Source organism: Nerophis lumbriciformis, linkage group LG06 (genome assembly GCF_033978685.3).
Source record: "Nerophis lumbriciformis linkage group LG06, RoL_Nlum_v2.1, whole genome shotgun sequence".
Taxonomy (NCBI): Eukaryota; Metazoa; Chordata; class Actinopteri; order Syngnathiformes; family Syngnathidae; genus Nerophis; species Nerophis lumbriciformis.
Window position 1 is genome coordinate 34,573,207 of NC_084553.2, and position 15,838 is coordinate 34,589,044.

Here is a 15,838-nt window from a genome sequence, read left to right on the forward strand (position 1 = left end):
TCCCGAGTCATAGTATAACTATAACACTGGCTCAGCCAAAGACAAGGACACAAGATGGATATGTACGAGGCCTGGATCATCGTAAAAAACAACAACTGAGAACTATGTTTGTTAGGTACAGCTAACTGCGGGGTGAGTATTCATACAGTAATGCTATTATTTATTTTTACACTTTTACAACCCATTTTGATGGAGGTTGCGGTATGTTATGTTACGGCAAACACTACTGATCAGTCACTTTAGATATTTATCTACATCTAATCCAAGGATCCCAATGAGACCAACGAGTGAATAGATAACCTAATCGACATAAAACGAGCACTGCAAGTGCAAGCATGTTATATTATAGCCTCAGTTCAGTTTGTGTCCGTATGTTTGATGGCTTACAACCACTAGTATTCCCTATAGCTCTGAAAATAAAGTGAGTATGTCAGAATTCATACATCTCAATACACACCAACCCTTCAGAGATGATAGTTATCTTTCTGAATTTAGTTTTGAACCTACACAACCTCTACTGAATCTGTGTGAGTAAATGGCACTAGTGCTTGAATAGTACTTTACTTCCAAGACATACCGTAAATGCACGCAAATGTTTGATGACATAGGCTGTAAAATCTTGATGGTTTTCTCCCTGTGTATGACATACACTGTGATCCTGGGCCGTGTCATTGCTAGAAAATAGCATGCATCCTGTCAAACTATCAACAGTTGCAACAAAGTGACTGATTGTATGCATGGATTTTTTTTTGTTGAATGCATTTTCTCAAATGAAAGGTAGAACAGGGAGCAGATGAGTAACACCAGGGCCGAGCATCTGGGTGAGCTGACACTCGTGCTCATTAGCACATAGTAAACGTCAAGTAGGACACGAGGTCATGACAGCCCAACATGTTCAGGTCAAGTTTTTTTTTTAACTCTAATGTGGTCGTCTAGAAAAAACGGGTTACCTTTTAAGGTTAGACAGAGCATAGACTTGACACCCCCTTCACTTTTAAAACTCTTGCTTTCTTCAGCTCCGGTTTTGGACTTCTCCGGCAGTATGTCGACTCATCGAGATGTACAAAACCCTTTGACGTTAGATGAATGGACAGCTTCTGGCAGGATGCCCTTTGCCACTTTGTAACTGCCATTTAATTGGCGCGCCCCAGTTCCCCACACTTTTTCTCTTCACCCCCACCCACGCTCACTGTGGCCAGGTTCTGTCCCACATCAAAAGTGTGGTTACGTGTCCCTTCAAAGAGTTTAAGACCTATTGGCACCACACTGCTGCCTACTTGGCTGAAGAACATTGTCCAATATAAGAATATGTGAAGTAAAACTACATGAGATACTTGTGGGGAGAATTGGTGAGGCCTATCCTTCTAGAACGCAACATGCAGAGTACAGCATCCCGAGCTATACATAGTTGACATACTGTACATACAGTATTTACAGTGGCATATGTGAGCAATGCTGTGTTTTGGTTGTGAACCTGCGAGCCTTGACTGTTTATGTCACTGAGCATCTACCGTAACTGAAATATTATTTTACTTTCCCCCAGCGTAACATCTGTATCCAACACTTTGGCATGCAGCGGGGGAGAGTGGACTGACTTGACTGACGGGATTGTAGAGAAGTCACCACAAAGTAAGAGGTAGGGGATGTACGGTAGAGGTGAGGTGTTCAGTTCCCTGTTGACCATGTAAAGGTTGCCTGTTGTCCCAGTTGAGGTTGTCCGTGCACTGGTTTGGCATCTTATCTGTCCATTTGATCTTAATGGTCCACTGAAGACAGAGGTTGCGGTGTCCTCATATCTACAATCGATGGTGGAGGTGTTCTTTCTCCCAGAGTATTAGGTTGGAATGAAAGCACCTTATGCAACCATGCAAAGCCAAAGTTCCTCTTCCTGGGTTGGCAGCCGTGGCAGCTATAGTAAATAATACATACAGTAGGCTACTGAACGAAAGAAAACATATGAATGGTACCAATATAAAGATTTATATAACTTTTTTTCAAGTTAAGTTCAACCCCCTGATTCACCAACGTTTCCTTTTAGGTATGACTTTTTTTTCACAGCTAGAAATCGTGTGTTGCCTTGTAATAGCTGTAAGCTTGTCTACAAATAGATTTACCTATGCAGTAAGATCTCTATGCAGTATAGAAAACACTTTTCATGTTACTATTAGAAAATACGTTATCATAGAAAGGATGTTTAAAATTACACATATGGAAGTTGAAAGCTATGATACTCTGGAGCTGCAATGATACACATTATGGTGTTTCATGCTGTATTCGTCATCCATCTCTATTTACATATGCTAAAGTAGATATTGGTGTTCGGAGACCAAGCCAGTGATAATTGGAAGCACTTTAGCTTTTTTACAGTCACAATAAGCTGAAGAGAAATGATACTGGAAATGATAATTACATGGTGTCTGAATAGTAGTGGCTTCATGTGGAAAATGGTGGGCCATGAGGACTACCCACAGTCGTGAAGGTTTATGGTATGGTGAGAACGACTTGGTATGTGTCCCGGTTTTAGAGTATGGGTTTTATTATGAATTATTTACAGAAGCATGCATCAGTGCAGTTCCTGCTGACGAGAAAGTTGTCCTCTCGATTTCACTGTCTCTCATGTTGAGTCTTTTTTCCCCCTTTTTTTGTTTTGTAGAAAAAAGCTGAAGTTAAAATATCAGGGAAGGGGACAGAAGTAGCAATATTGAGGGATTTCAGCAGGTCCTGTCTTTTGTTCCCCGGTGAAGACAATTTTTGAATGTTGTGCTTTGTGGGTGTCTTCACGTGATTGATCAGCCGCTCTGATGTCCTCACTGCTCAGTTGTGGAGTTGTCTGTGCAAAGAAAGAAGAAGAAGAATGGACAGTCTCATTATTTGTGACTCAGACAACCAGACACTCACACATGCATGAACTGTAGTGCTTCCCTGGAACCATCGCGCATAATGTGTAGCATGAGAAAGTGAAGACCACATTAGAAGCTGTATGGTACTTTTGTCTCGGCACGCAGGGTTTATAGTGACACACAGTGAGTCACGGTCACATTATTTAAGGGCTGCAGAGGGCTCTGCCAGCATCAAAACAAAGGCAGCGTGACCACCCTCTGAGTGTACATGGCAAGCCCACTTGGCAGAGATTCAGAGTGACAGTGGCGTCTGCATGGGGGGGCTGACTCTTCAATCAGCTTCAATTAAGGCCAAAGGTACACAAGCACATTTAGTGCTTGAGTACCGTGTATTGCGTATGTTTTCAAGCGTGGTCATGTTACACATGTTTATTACAATCAAAGTACGTCTTTTAATATTTATGTACAACCCACTAATAATTTTCTTTGTGGGTGGGCCAACAGCAACACACTGGATCCACATTCTTTCTACTGAATATCCAAGTCCCTGTCTCAAAAAATGCCCACCCTGCATGCATAATAAATCAGCATAAACAAAGTATTGACATTGCATTGCATTCAAATGAAGCATCTTACACACTTGCAAAATATGTTTTCCTTTGTTGGGTAGTTGTCTCCAGTTGATGTTTTTTTGGGGCTTTTCCACAGCGAGTCACTATCGGTATTTGTTTGGCTCAATCTTTTTTTTTTATCATGAGCCTGTCCTGATGCAACACTTTTATTTAGCCAGATTTGGGACAGTGTCATTCATTAGCCAAAATAGTGATTTTGATAATAACTTGTTTGTTAACATCACACCGTTGTGTTGGAAGTTAACACACCATTGTGTTGGAAGCGATAACAGGTATGTTATACATCACACCAGATGCTAGTGTAACAGAGGCCAACTGGCTGTGATCGTCACTCAAGACACCTTAAGAGCTTGCACTGGACTATGTGTTGACATCTTAGGCTTTTAACTCGGTGCCTAGCACACTCGTCTCTCAATCAGGAGGACCCAAGTTTGAGTCCCGGACGGAACGGAAGTAGGTGAGATACACTGGGGCTGTGACCTGGATGAGAGTGACATTTAGGGAGTTGAGCGTAAAAAAGGCCGGGCTGTGTAATGTGTACATTGTTAACCTAACTCCTTGACCCCTTAAGAGCTTGCGATGGACCCCATGTTGACAGCTTTGGCCTTTAGCTCAGTGTCGTGCACTATTCTCTCATTCAGGAGGACCCAAGTTCGAGTTCTGGGTAAAACAGAAGCAGTGGTTGGACCAAGCGGGGCGAACTGGTGCCATGACCCGGATGAAAGTGAGGTTTAGTGGGGTGCGTGTCAGAGAGTCCAAGGTTGTGCCATCGGTACATTGTAAACCTCACTCCCTGACTGACACCTTATAAGCTGGATCCCATGTTAACAGCTCAGATTTTTAGCCTGGTGTCTAATGTGTCCATCTCTCATTTAGGAGAACCCAGGTTCCAGTCCTGAGCGGGACAGAAGGAAGGTCTGGACCAGGTAGGTAACACTGCCGGTGATAGTGACTTATATGATCACAGAATGTGGTGTGAGCCGTGACTGTGTGAAAGCGCACAGTTTCAGCAATATCCCTCTTTACTGGGTTCTGTGTAAAAGGCTCAGGTAGACAAATGCCATATTGTCTGTTACAGATTGGATAAGTATGGGATTTCTTTGTGGAAGAGTACCTTATATTCCTGTTTTCTTTGTGGTCATCTAAACACGGTCATGTCCATTGCCCCTCTCCATCTGAGTATACCACTTAAACCACCAATTGTTACAAGCTCTACATCAATGTATTGTCCACCTTTTGCACAGTAGCGAGCCATGTGAGCCAATAACCTCACCGCAGAGATCACAGCTATTGCCCCGGGGCATGCTACATCCACTCTCAGAGAAACATCAGCTGTCAGGAGTCCGCAGCCCTTCAAGACTCAGTGTGGTCCCAGGGTGTGTGATAATAGAGCACGTGATGGGAATGCAGGGCCATTTGGACCTGCAAAGCCAGGTGTTAGCACTTCAGCTCACCGCCTCATCAATAATTGACAGAGGCAAACCAATCAGAACAATTTGCTCCCAACAGCGAAGTGCTAGAGCAGCCTAACACTGGTGAATCATTAATGAGGCAATTAGCTGAAATGGTTAGACAGTTCGCCCTCACTGGCAACGCTCCTGTGACGCTTCTGCGACGGATCTCCTTGTTCTGAAGCTACAAATGATGAAGTGGTGTGCAGGCCAACACAAGCAGAAGCAAATCAAGAGACACTGGATCGCTTGAAGACTGAATGAACCAAGTCTCCTCAAGACTGGAGCGTTATTCGTGTCGGCAGTGCCAGTTCCCCATCTGTTGACCACAGCTCAGAGCGCCAATAATGGGAACAAACCCAATTGGCTATTACCATGGGAGATTGACCTTTATTGGCTGTTGCTGCTATTGCACAGACCAACAGATGCCATCTCCTGGGTGATTCAAGTGTGGGAGAGCCTTTATGGACATGGATAAAATCGACCTTGGTGACATCACTCAAACATGGGGGGAGGCGGGACAACAACAAGAACAACAATAACAGCAGAGATGTTGCTTGCCTTTGAAGAGCAGAGACCCCAGATTGTTGTTTGAGAGAAAAATCAAAGCCCCAAGGGAGCTGCTCACAAAGCCTCATTGACCGGCTATATTGGAACCATTTTATAGTTTATCAATGCGCCTCTGCCTGCTTTCTCAGCCCTACATCTAGTACAGGCTCAATTAAGCCAGCAACCTTGATCTCAGAAAATAAATTTAAATGCTAAAAGCTGCATAGATGATTCCTAGTCACATGCCCTTGCATGGTCTTTTACAAAGTTTATTTTTAGAGACCAAATTAAAGTGATTGAACATTTGATTTTTGGGAATTTTTTATTGCACATTTATCTGTGTAAAGCTTTTGCGCTGTAACACAATGTAGGCGATACAGTTACTGCATATAATCAGCCTAATGCATTAATTTTTCAATACACCTTGTTAGCAGAAGATTCAGAATGATAGTAAGAACTAAAGAGATGGACTGTGTAGCAGGAAGTATTATGGGGGCAGTAATTATACTCCATTGCTGATACTTGTTGTCCAACCATGCAGGGGACAGGTTCTATATATATACAGTACAGCCCAAACGTTTGGACAGAACCATCTCCTTCAATGTGTTTTCTTTATTTTTTTATGACTATTTACATTGTAGATTCTCACTGAGTGCATCAAAACTATGAATGAACACATGTGGAGTTATGTACTTAACAAAAAAAGGTGACATAACTGAAAACATGTTTTATGTTCTAGTTTCTTCAAAATAGCCACCCTTTGCTCTGATTACTTTTTTGCACGCACTTGACATTCTCTCATTGAGCTTCAAGAAGGTGTCAATATTTGTGATGCCTTCAAGTACAATCTACAATATAAATAGTCATGAAAATAAAGAAAATGCATTGAAATGAGAAGGTGTGTCCAAACAGTAACTACGTTAATATATGTTTGATGAAATGTGATTACATGCATGAGTGTATGTATGTACTGTATATGTGCATGTGTATGTACAGTATGTATGTATGTTTGAACAGTGAATGTTCAAACATTCCCCCCCCCTGAGGGTAGGCCTGGGCGACACTAGACAACCAAACCAACACAACGACAACCTAAAAAGAAGCAGGCAAGACCGCCAGGCCTGACAACCTTTACCCGCATGGTCCGCCACAGACCACAATAGCACCCCCACCTCCGCAACGGACTTAGCAGCCACGGGTGCCTGCACCACAAATAAATGGCAGCAAAGGCAAACGTTGCAAAACCCCCAAAGGCCAGCACCACCACACCAAATAAAACCACCGAAAACCCGCAACCGACCACCACACGCTGACAAAACCACGCACACTAGCCAGCCCAAACGACAACATGCAAACAAGATAAATCAAACACCTCCCCCCAGCAAGAAACTCCAATTCCCCAATCCAAACCCTCACAAACACACCACCGCCCATACAAACGAGCAACGGCACCCACACAAAAAAAAAAGGCTGTGCTCCCATTGATACGAACCCCACGGCGTGAAGCCAAACCAGACAGACACGGACCCCGCCCATCAGGAAGCAAACCCGCGAGACGCCACACAGGCTGACTACCCGATCCACATCAATAAAAAAAAAAACACTCCAAAACTATAAAGACAAACACATCCATACACACAAACAAAAACACAACGGCCTCCATGAAGCCAGAACAACACCCGATGACCCCTCCGCCAAGAAAGTACACCGCGCGGCCAGTCACCCTAGTTATCAAACCCCCCCCCAAAAAAAACAGTTAAAAGATCCCAAAGCGGGCACAACCACCCCCTTAGTACACCAAACAATATCACTAAAACAATGACAACCGCCACCACCCTGGCCACAACAACTCCATCCAGCAATTCCACCCAATTACCCCGGCTGCGTATACCTGAGGGTCCCCCCAATTTCTCCCCAACAGAGACAAAACCCACCCAACCGCGCCAGTGCGTGATCTCACACAGGCGCATAGGTTAGATTATTTATTGTACCAAATATTGGAATCGTGTGAAGATTACACACAGTATATCTACGGCTACTATGTCTGTTGACTGTTGGGTAATCATGCTGTGTCGTGTTTCATGAGTTTGCTGTTCAGTCTCTTGCTGGTTTTCATTATGACAAAAACCTGACACCAACTATTGCCCAACTTTTCTGGGAACTATTATCTACTCAATATAATATACAATACATTCAAAGGGCCTCTATTCAATGAAATTATTATTTGATCATTCATTTCCCCCAGAATTGTTAAATATATTTAGTCAAATATCTACCCTATACTTTTATCAAGCAAAAAACAACTATTTTTTATTTTTTATAAAGGGCTTCAGAAAACCCGAACTGGGTGCACGACATTGATTAGGAAGCAAGGTGAGTCTGTATTGCTGATATTGACACTTGTGTGAACTTTTGCGAACAGCTTGTCTATCTAATGGTTGCTATCAACTTTTATAGCTCTCTCTGGATGTGGTGAGGGAAATCAGGAAATTTGCACTGTGACTTGAGAGAGTCATAATCCCGGCACCTATGTGTTTTGAGATTAACATGTAATTAAGATAGTAAATCAGTATTTATTAAACAGTATTATGAAACAAATGAGAAGTGAAGTTGTTTATAATGAGTTGGTGGTGCCTCACAAAAACATGTATTTGGACAAGGCGAACTTGATTCGAATAATACTGTTTTCACAATGCATACTTGCCAACCCTCACGGATTTTCCGGGAGACTCCCGAAATTCAGCGCCTCTCCCGAGGCGCTGAATTTTCTCCCGAAAATCTCCCGAAATTCAGGCGGAGCTAGAGGCCACGCCCCCTCCAGCTCCATGCGGCCCTGAGTGACGTGTCGACAGCCTGTTTTCACGTCCGCTTTCCCACAATATAAACAGCATGCCTGCCCAATGACGTTATAACTGTAGAATGATCGAGGGCGAGTTCTTGGTTTCTTATGTGGGTTTATTGTTAGGCAGTTTCATTAACGTCCTCTCAGCGCGGTAACAACACACAACAACAGCAGTCACGTTTTCGTCTACCGTAAAGCAGTTTGTCTGCCGTAAACAGCAATGTTGTGACACTGTTAAACAGGACAATACTGCCATCTACTGTACATGCATATGTGACAATAACATCTACGCCTTTTAGAGAGTGCAGTGCACAACTGCGCACACAACAAGGAGACGAAGCAGAATGCATCATCAGAGAGGGTGTTCAGCATGGTTAGAAAAATAGTGACAGAGAATAGAACAAGGATGGACAATTCAACCCTTAACTCAACAATGAGTAGATGAGTGTTATGTGTGTGTATATGTGTAAATAAATGAACACTGAAATTCAAGTATTTCTCTGATTTATATATATATAATGAAAAAAAAAAATATATATATATATATATATATATGAAATATTTGACTTGGTGAATTCTAGCTGTAAATATACTCCTCCCCTCTTAACCACCTCCCGAAATCGGAGGTCTATGGTTGGCAAGTATGTAACAATGTTCCATTAGAAGTTTTTAAGTAGAGAAGAACACCCGTGAAACAAACACCATCAGCCTCCGACTCAACAGTTTCCTGCCTCCATATTTTTTTTTTTTTTACAAGAGAATGATAAAAAAGGAAATTCTTAAACTTAAATGGTTTTCTCCTTTTTTGTAATTGTTTTTAAAACCGACTCAACACATAAGTGGCTGAAGCAAAGACCAGACCTCAATTATGCAATATAAATAAAGTTTACAGCGTGTGTTTAATTATTGATGTTAGTTCAGGGTACATAAGGACATTGGCAACATTATTTTATACATTATTGCTAACGCTTTGTCTCGTATTGATTAATATTCATCTAACATTATTGGTCTGTGATAACCACATTATGAATTTTGGATATATAATGCAGGATTACAGGTAGCGGAAGCTATATGGTTTAACTGATAAGCGTAATGGGAACATGAAAACAACAGAAACATGCTCGGCGTTAGGTAGTGGACATTGTTTTGTGTTTCAACGGAGTCGATAGCAATTAAAGAAATTAATTATATAATTAATTCATTAATTATATATTATAAATTGAGATTTTTCTTTTTCTTGCACCTATTATTACAACATTATTTGTTGGGTCGTTTTTGCTATTGTTTACAAACTCAGGGGGGAATTGAAACTTAGGGTCGCTTTTGTAATTGTTTACAAACTCAGACAAAAATTTAAACCCAAAAAATATAAATTGAAGCCAATAGTAGTTTTTGCTTTTGTTTAGTAATTCTGCACTAGCCACTTTATTTTATTAAAAAAAACACTGATATGTCGCATTCAACACCACAAATTAAATACATTAACTCATATACAACAATACTGGCAAATTATAATAAGAAAAGCTTAATAAAAATGTGTTAGTGGTTACTTTAGTTACTGTACTTGCTACAAAACATGTTTAGTTCTATAACCTATTGTCAAATTATATTTACTCTGAATTATATCTGAAAAGATGATCCTATCATACTGTATCTTAATACAAAATGTCCATGAAAAAGTATAGCATAATAATGAAATATAACAGGGGCACACAATTAGGAGCATGATGAAATTGATTGATTTGAAATGTAATACTATCTCATTTTAATGTGCAATAAAATTAACATGATACAAAACAATACCTAATTTCGTAGGCAGCAAATTATTTGGGCTTGTATTGATTGCACCCTCCTCTGGTTTCTGCCAAGTTATAAAATCAATTTTTCCTCAATCTTATACAACATCATAGTAGATCAAAAACATTTGTATGCTGCTTGTTCCAAAAGTCATGATGTATTTGTATCAAAACCTGCATAATAATACACATAAGCTAGGCTTTTAAAGCAATAATAGTCCCTCAGTTTTCGGGACTTGTCCACATCGTTTGCTTGTGGTTCATGTAATTTGTGAGCAGTTTGCAGACCACTTCAGAGATAAAATAAACACCATCAGATGTAACATTGTATCTTCTCATACTGCTTTTAATACATCGGATTGTCTGCTTTTACCTGAGGAAATGTTGGACAGTTTTGTCCTGATTAATGTTGAGATGCTTGACAGGGTTTTTTACGACAATAAACCCCACCACATGTCTTTTAGATAAAATCCCAACCAAATTTTTTAGAGTATTTTATGATTCTTTGAGAGACGAGATTTTAAACATCTTAAATTGCTCACTTCAAACAGGGGTCTTTCCTGCCGCTTTTAAAAAAGCGGTGGTGAGGCCCTTGCTAAAAAAAAAGCAATTTAGATGCTGACAATTTTAATAATTACAGACCAGTATCAAACTTACCATTTTTAAGTAAAATTAAAACAATTATATGATTTTTTAAATAATCACAATATTTAAGATAAGTGTCAGTCTGGTTTTAGAGCAGTGACGGCCCTTTTAAAGATCGTGAACGATCTCAGGTTAAGTGCTGACTCTCAAAAACTGTCAGTCTTGGTTCTACTGGATCTTAGTGCTGCCTATGATACAGTAGATCACCTCATTCTTTTAAATAGACTGAAACACCTGGGTGGCCTCTTTGGTACTGTTCACAAATGGTTCACTTCCTATCTGTCAGACAGTACATTTTTAGTAAGTATGGATACATGCTTTTCAAATACCTATGAAATCAAATGTGGTGTGCCTCAAGGATCAATTTTAGGTCCTATTGTTTTTAATATTTACATGATTCCACTTGGCAGTGTCATCAGGAGACATGGAATTAATTTCCTCAGTTATGCTGACGACACACAGTTGTATATTTGTGTCTCCTGGTGACACAAGACCAATTGATACTCTTTTTAATTGCATTTCAAATATTAAGTCCTGGATGGCAGATAACTTTTTACAGCTTAACCAGGAGAAGACTGAAGTTTTAGTCATCGGCCCTGAGATCCTGAGAGAGAAACACATATCAAAACTACAATCATTCTCTTTAACTCCATCACTACAAGTGAAAAACCTGCCAATCTTTTTGTACTCTGACCTTGGTTTTATACCCCATGTAAAAAATATAACAAAAATTGGTTTTTATCATCTTAAGAATATAGCCAGAGTTCACCCAATTCTCTCTCAGGGCAAAACGGAGACGCTAATGCATGCTTTTTTTTACAACTCGTATAGAATATTGTAACGCCCTGCTTTCTGGTCTTCCTAAAAAGGTTATTGCACCTTTACAATTACTCCAAAATTCAGCGGCACGTATCCTGACGAAGACCAGAAGGCAGGCTCACATTACACCAGTTTTAAAATCTCTCCATTGGCTCCCTGTGCGTTTCAGGATCAATTTTAAGGTTCTTCTTATGGTTTGTAAATGTTTTCATGGTATTGGGCCTTATTATCTTTCAGATTTGCTTTTACCCTATGAACCTTCCCGGGCCCTGAGATCCTCCGGCACTCATCTCCTAATTATTCCCAAAGTCAAGACACAACGTCACGGGATGGCATCCTTCCACCATTATGGCCCCGTCTATGGAACAGCTTGCCAGAGGACCTCAGGGCTGCGGAGAACGTTCATGTTTTTAAGAGCTAATTGTTTTTATTTTTTTTCTATTAATCTTCATATGTCTTACTTGTATTTTATCCTTTATCTCTACACGTGGTTCTTACTATTTTACAAGTTTTATTATTTTTATTTTCCCATGTCCTCAGATGAGCAATCTGCCTCAGAAGTTATCGTCTGTTCTGTGGGGGCGCTTTGTGTCAGCGTCCTGGTGGCCATGGTCTGATGAACCTCCTGGTGCAGATGGCTCCTGTGATAGTGTTTGCTCACATGTCTCCTCTGTACTCAGCCATGCAATCATTGGTCCATATAGTTCAGGGGTCGGCAACCTTTACCACTCAAAGAGCCATTTTGACCTGTTTCACAAATTAAAGAAAACAATGGGAGTCACAAAACTCTTTTGAAATTTAAAATGAAATAACACTGCATACAACCTTTTTTTTTGCTTTGTGCTATGAATAAACCAGACACGCAGCCCGCACCTTAATATGGAAATGCAATGTTAGTGCGGCCCGCGAGTTTTATATGAATGGTGCTTGACAGCCTCACACTTGCCAACCCTACCAATTTTTCCGGTAGACTCCCGAATTTCAGGGCAACTATTCTCTCGAATGTATGCTGATTTTCACCCAAACAACAATAATAAGGGCGTGCCGTGATGTCACTACCTTTAGCGCCCTCTACGGCCTGAACAAACAGCTTGTCAGCCCAGTTACATGTTATATGAGGCTTCTGCAGACACACATACGTGAATGCAAGGCATACTTGGTCAACAGCCATACAGATCACACTGAGGGTGGTGATATAAACAACTTTAACACTCTTACTAATATGCGCCACACTGTGAACCCACACCAAACAAGAATGACGAACACATTTCGGGAGAACATCCGCACCGTAACACAACAGAACAAATACCCAGAATCCCATGCATCCCTAACTCTTCCGGGCTACTTTATACACCCCCGCTACCACCAAAGCCCGCCACCCCAACCCTGCCCCCCCACACATCAACAACACCCCCCCACCCCCTGTGCGTAGGTTGAGGTGGGCGGGGTTTGGTGGTAGCAGGGTGTGTAATGTAGCCCGGAAGAGTTAGGGATGCATGGGATTCTGGGTATTTGATATGTTGTGTTTATGTTGTGTTACGGTGTCGATGTTCTCCCGAAATGTGTTTGTCATTCTTGTTTGGTGTGGGTTCACAGTGTGGCGCATATTAGTAAGAGTGTTATAGTTGTTTATACGGCCACCGTCAGTGTGATCTGTATGGCTGTTGAACAAGTATGCATTGCTGTCACTTAGTGTGTGAGCAGACGCCGCTTACAAAATGCGACTGGGCCGGCACGCTGTTTGTTAGGTGAAAAAGCGGATGCGACGACAGGTTGTAGAGGACGCTAAATGCAGTGCCATCACGGCACGCCCTCAATTTTGTTGTCCGGGTGAAAATCGGAGAATGTTTGCCCCGGGAGAGGCAGTGAAATCCGGAAGTCTCCCGGAAAAATCGGGAGGGTCGGCAAGAATGCAGCTGAGCCGCAGCGGCTCCGGAGCCGCGGGTTGCCGACCCCTGATATAGTTGCATATGTGTGTGTGTTGTGTGTGTGTGTGTGTTTGTGTTTGGTATCTGTATCCGTGCGTACGTATGTGATAATGGGGGATATGGGTCACTGGGGTATTGTTTTTAACTAAGTAAAGCACTTTGTGTTGTATTTCTGTGTGAAAAGCGCTTTATAAATAAAGCTTGATTTGATTTGATAATAATTGACTGTCTATCCTATTGACTTTGCTGACATACACAAAACAACACACGCATATGGGGGAAAGGAGAAACTGAGACTAATGTGAACTTTAGCCCGAACGCCACAATTTCCAACTTAAAAATAATAAAGATGTTTGTGCAAGAGCTTAAAGGAAACTTGCCTCCATGCTGTAATAGACACAGATTTTAAATATTTTTCTAGTTTTCTTTGTATATTGTAAAAACTGCATTCATTCATTTTTTTTAATAGCTTAAAGGCGAATTAATGTGCCACATATGCTTAAAATGATCAAATGAGTAGTCTGAGTCATCCATGATTACATATATACTTACATCATGTATATAAAACCTCAATGGAGGTGTTTGTTTAAGGGCTTTTTAGGCAGAATAGAACAGCGCCCGCAGACTTTTAATTGCATTTATTTAATATTTAGACTGCAAAAAAAAAATAAACATCCATCGTCATGTCTTTCATAGTGATAGTGAACGATAGACAAAATTCCAAAAAATATTGCAGTTCCCCTTTACCGTTATTGCGTCAGATAGTGTGGTTTTGCAGTTCACCAAGTCTCGTGAAGTGTGACTCAGTTCAGTGGGAAATACTCATCGTTTACACCCGCTTTTCATCTAAGAGAAAAAGCACTGTGGTGGAAACTCTAATCAGATACACTGCACGCTACGTCATTTATCGCTTATAGGTAACGATAAAAAGGCTTTGTAATGATGCAATGCTAAGGAAATTCCCCATCAAATGAAGGATTTCTTACTAGAGATATCTGCTTAAGATTTGGATGTGAAGGCACCGTGCACATCTTACCTGCGTTACTGGAATATCTCACTAAAGAAGCATCAGTTTTCTCAGTTAGTGAATCTGACAATCAAGACATGACAGAGACTGGTTATCTTACATACGAGGTCTATAGATTTTTTTTGTGTGATTTTAGGTAAGTTATTTAAAAAAATTACTTCACGCTCCAAACCCATAAACTTAGAATTGTGTCCTTATTTGCCACTTGCCAAGATTTAGAATTATATTTTTTAGAAATTTCCCAAGTTTTAAGAGTGATTTACTAGACTTAATTTTAGCATAAATAATGATATGTTTTTCTACTATTACAATAAAAAACTATTCAAATAAGATATTTTATTCCCCTTCATAAGAAAGTATTGTTTAAAGATTCTGCAATATCTCAAGGATGCTTGATTGATAATACTTCTTTTCAGAATAAAATGCATATTTCTATCTTAAAAGTCCTGCTAAAGTAAAATGATCTGTCCACGCAGCTTGTTAAATTCAGTAGTTTATAGCATTTCTTCCTAAAAATCTAGCCTTTTTATTTTTTTATACTGACAGCTCTTTTTTGGGGTTTAATCATTTATAAAAAAATAGTAAATGTATTTTTTTCATCTTATACAATCTATTCTTTATATTGAATAACTTTGCTAAAAATGTGTGCATATAGATTTCTTAATTTATCATGAGTCATGAGCAAATGTATTCTGCCTGAGAGCAAAGTGACTAACATGACTACAAGTGGAGAGATGACATTTTGAGCAGGTATTAAAAAAAGCTCAATGGATCATCTGTCAGGTTTAAACAGGAAAAGGTTCAACGAGACGTTGTTCAAAGAGAAAACAGAGAGACAAATCTAAGGCTAAAACGAGTGCTTGTGATACATCCCATGAAGCATTGTGATTGATGTCTCCCCGCGGCTAGACAGTGTGTTGCACTGGCAAGCGCAGACTTTTTTTTAAATGTAGGAGCAAGTCGGGGAGATGCAGACCTAAAGGACCCAAGGCATCAAGATGACTGAAATCTCGCTAACAAGTTCTCTTTATGCATCTTTTGCTCCTGAAAATGAATCTGGCAGTCATTTTCCATAATATATATTCGTTTTTGAGTAATAAGTTGATAACTAACTTTACTTTGGACATCCCCTTTCCATTGCCGGACTCTGTATGTCGGCCCCTCGTCTGATGTAATTTACTGAACTGGAGCCCATTACCCCGCATACATAGTGTGGATAAAGACATGTAAAACTATTGTTTTGATCACTTACTTGCATGTTTTTGTTGCCCCTGTCCATGATTATTTTAAAACTGATACGGTCAACATT

General features: G+C 40.4%; 1 protein-coding gene across 2 annotated transcripts in view; it reads right to left on the minus strand.

Moving 5' to 3' along the window:
* Positions 1-1,200: 1,200 nt before the first annotated feature.
* Positions 1,201-15,838, minus strand: part of mafa (MAF bZIP transcription factor a) — a 160,224-nt gene continuing 145,586 nt past the window's right edge. For both annotated transcript variants that reach the window (XM_061964202.2, XM_061964201.2), the window contains one exon: positions 1,201-2,830. In XM_061964202.2, coding sequence (XP_061820186.1) covers positions 2,815-2,830 — 16 coding nt within the window. In that variant the 3' untranslated portion in view covers positions 1,201-2,814. The remainder of the gene's footprint in view (positions 2,831-15,838) is intronic.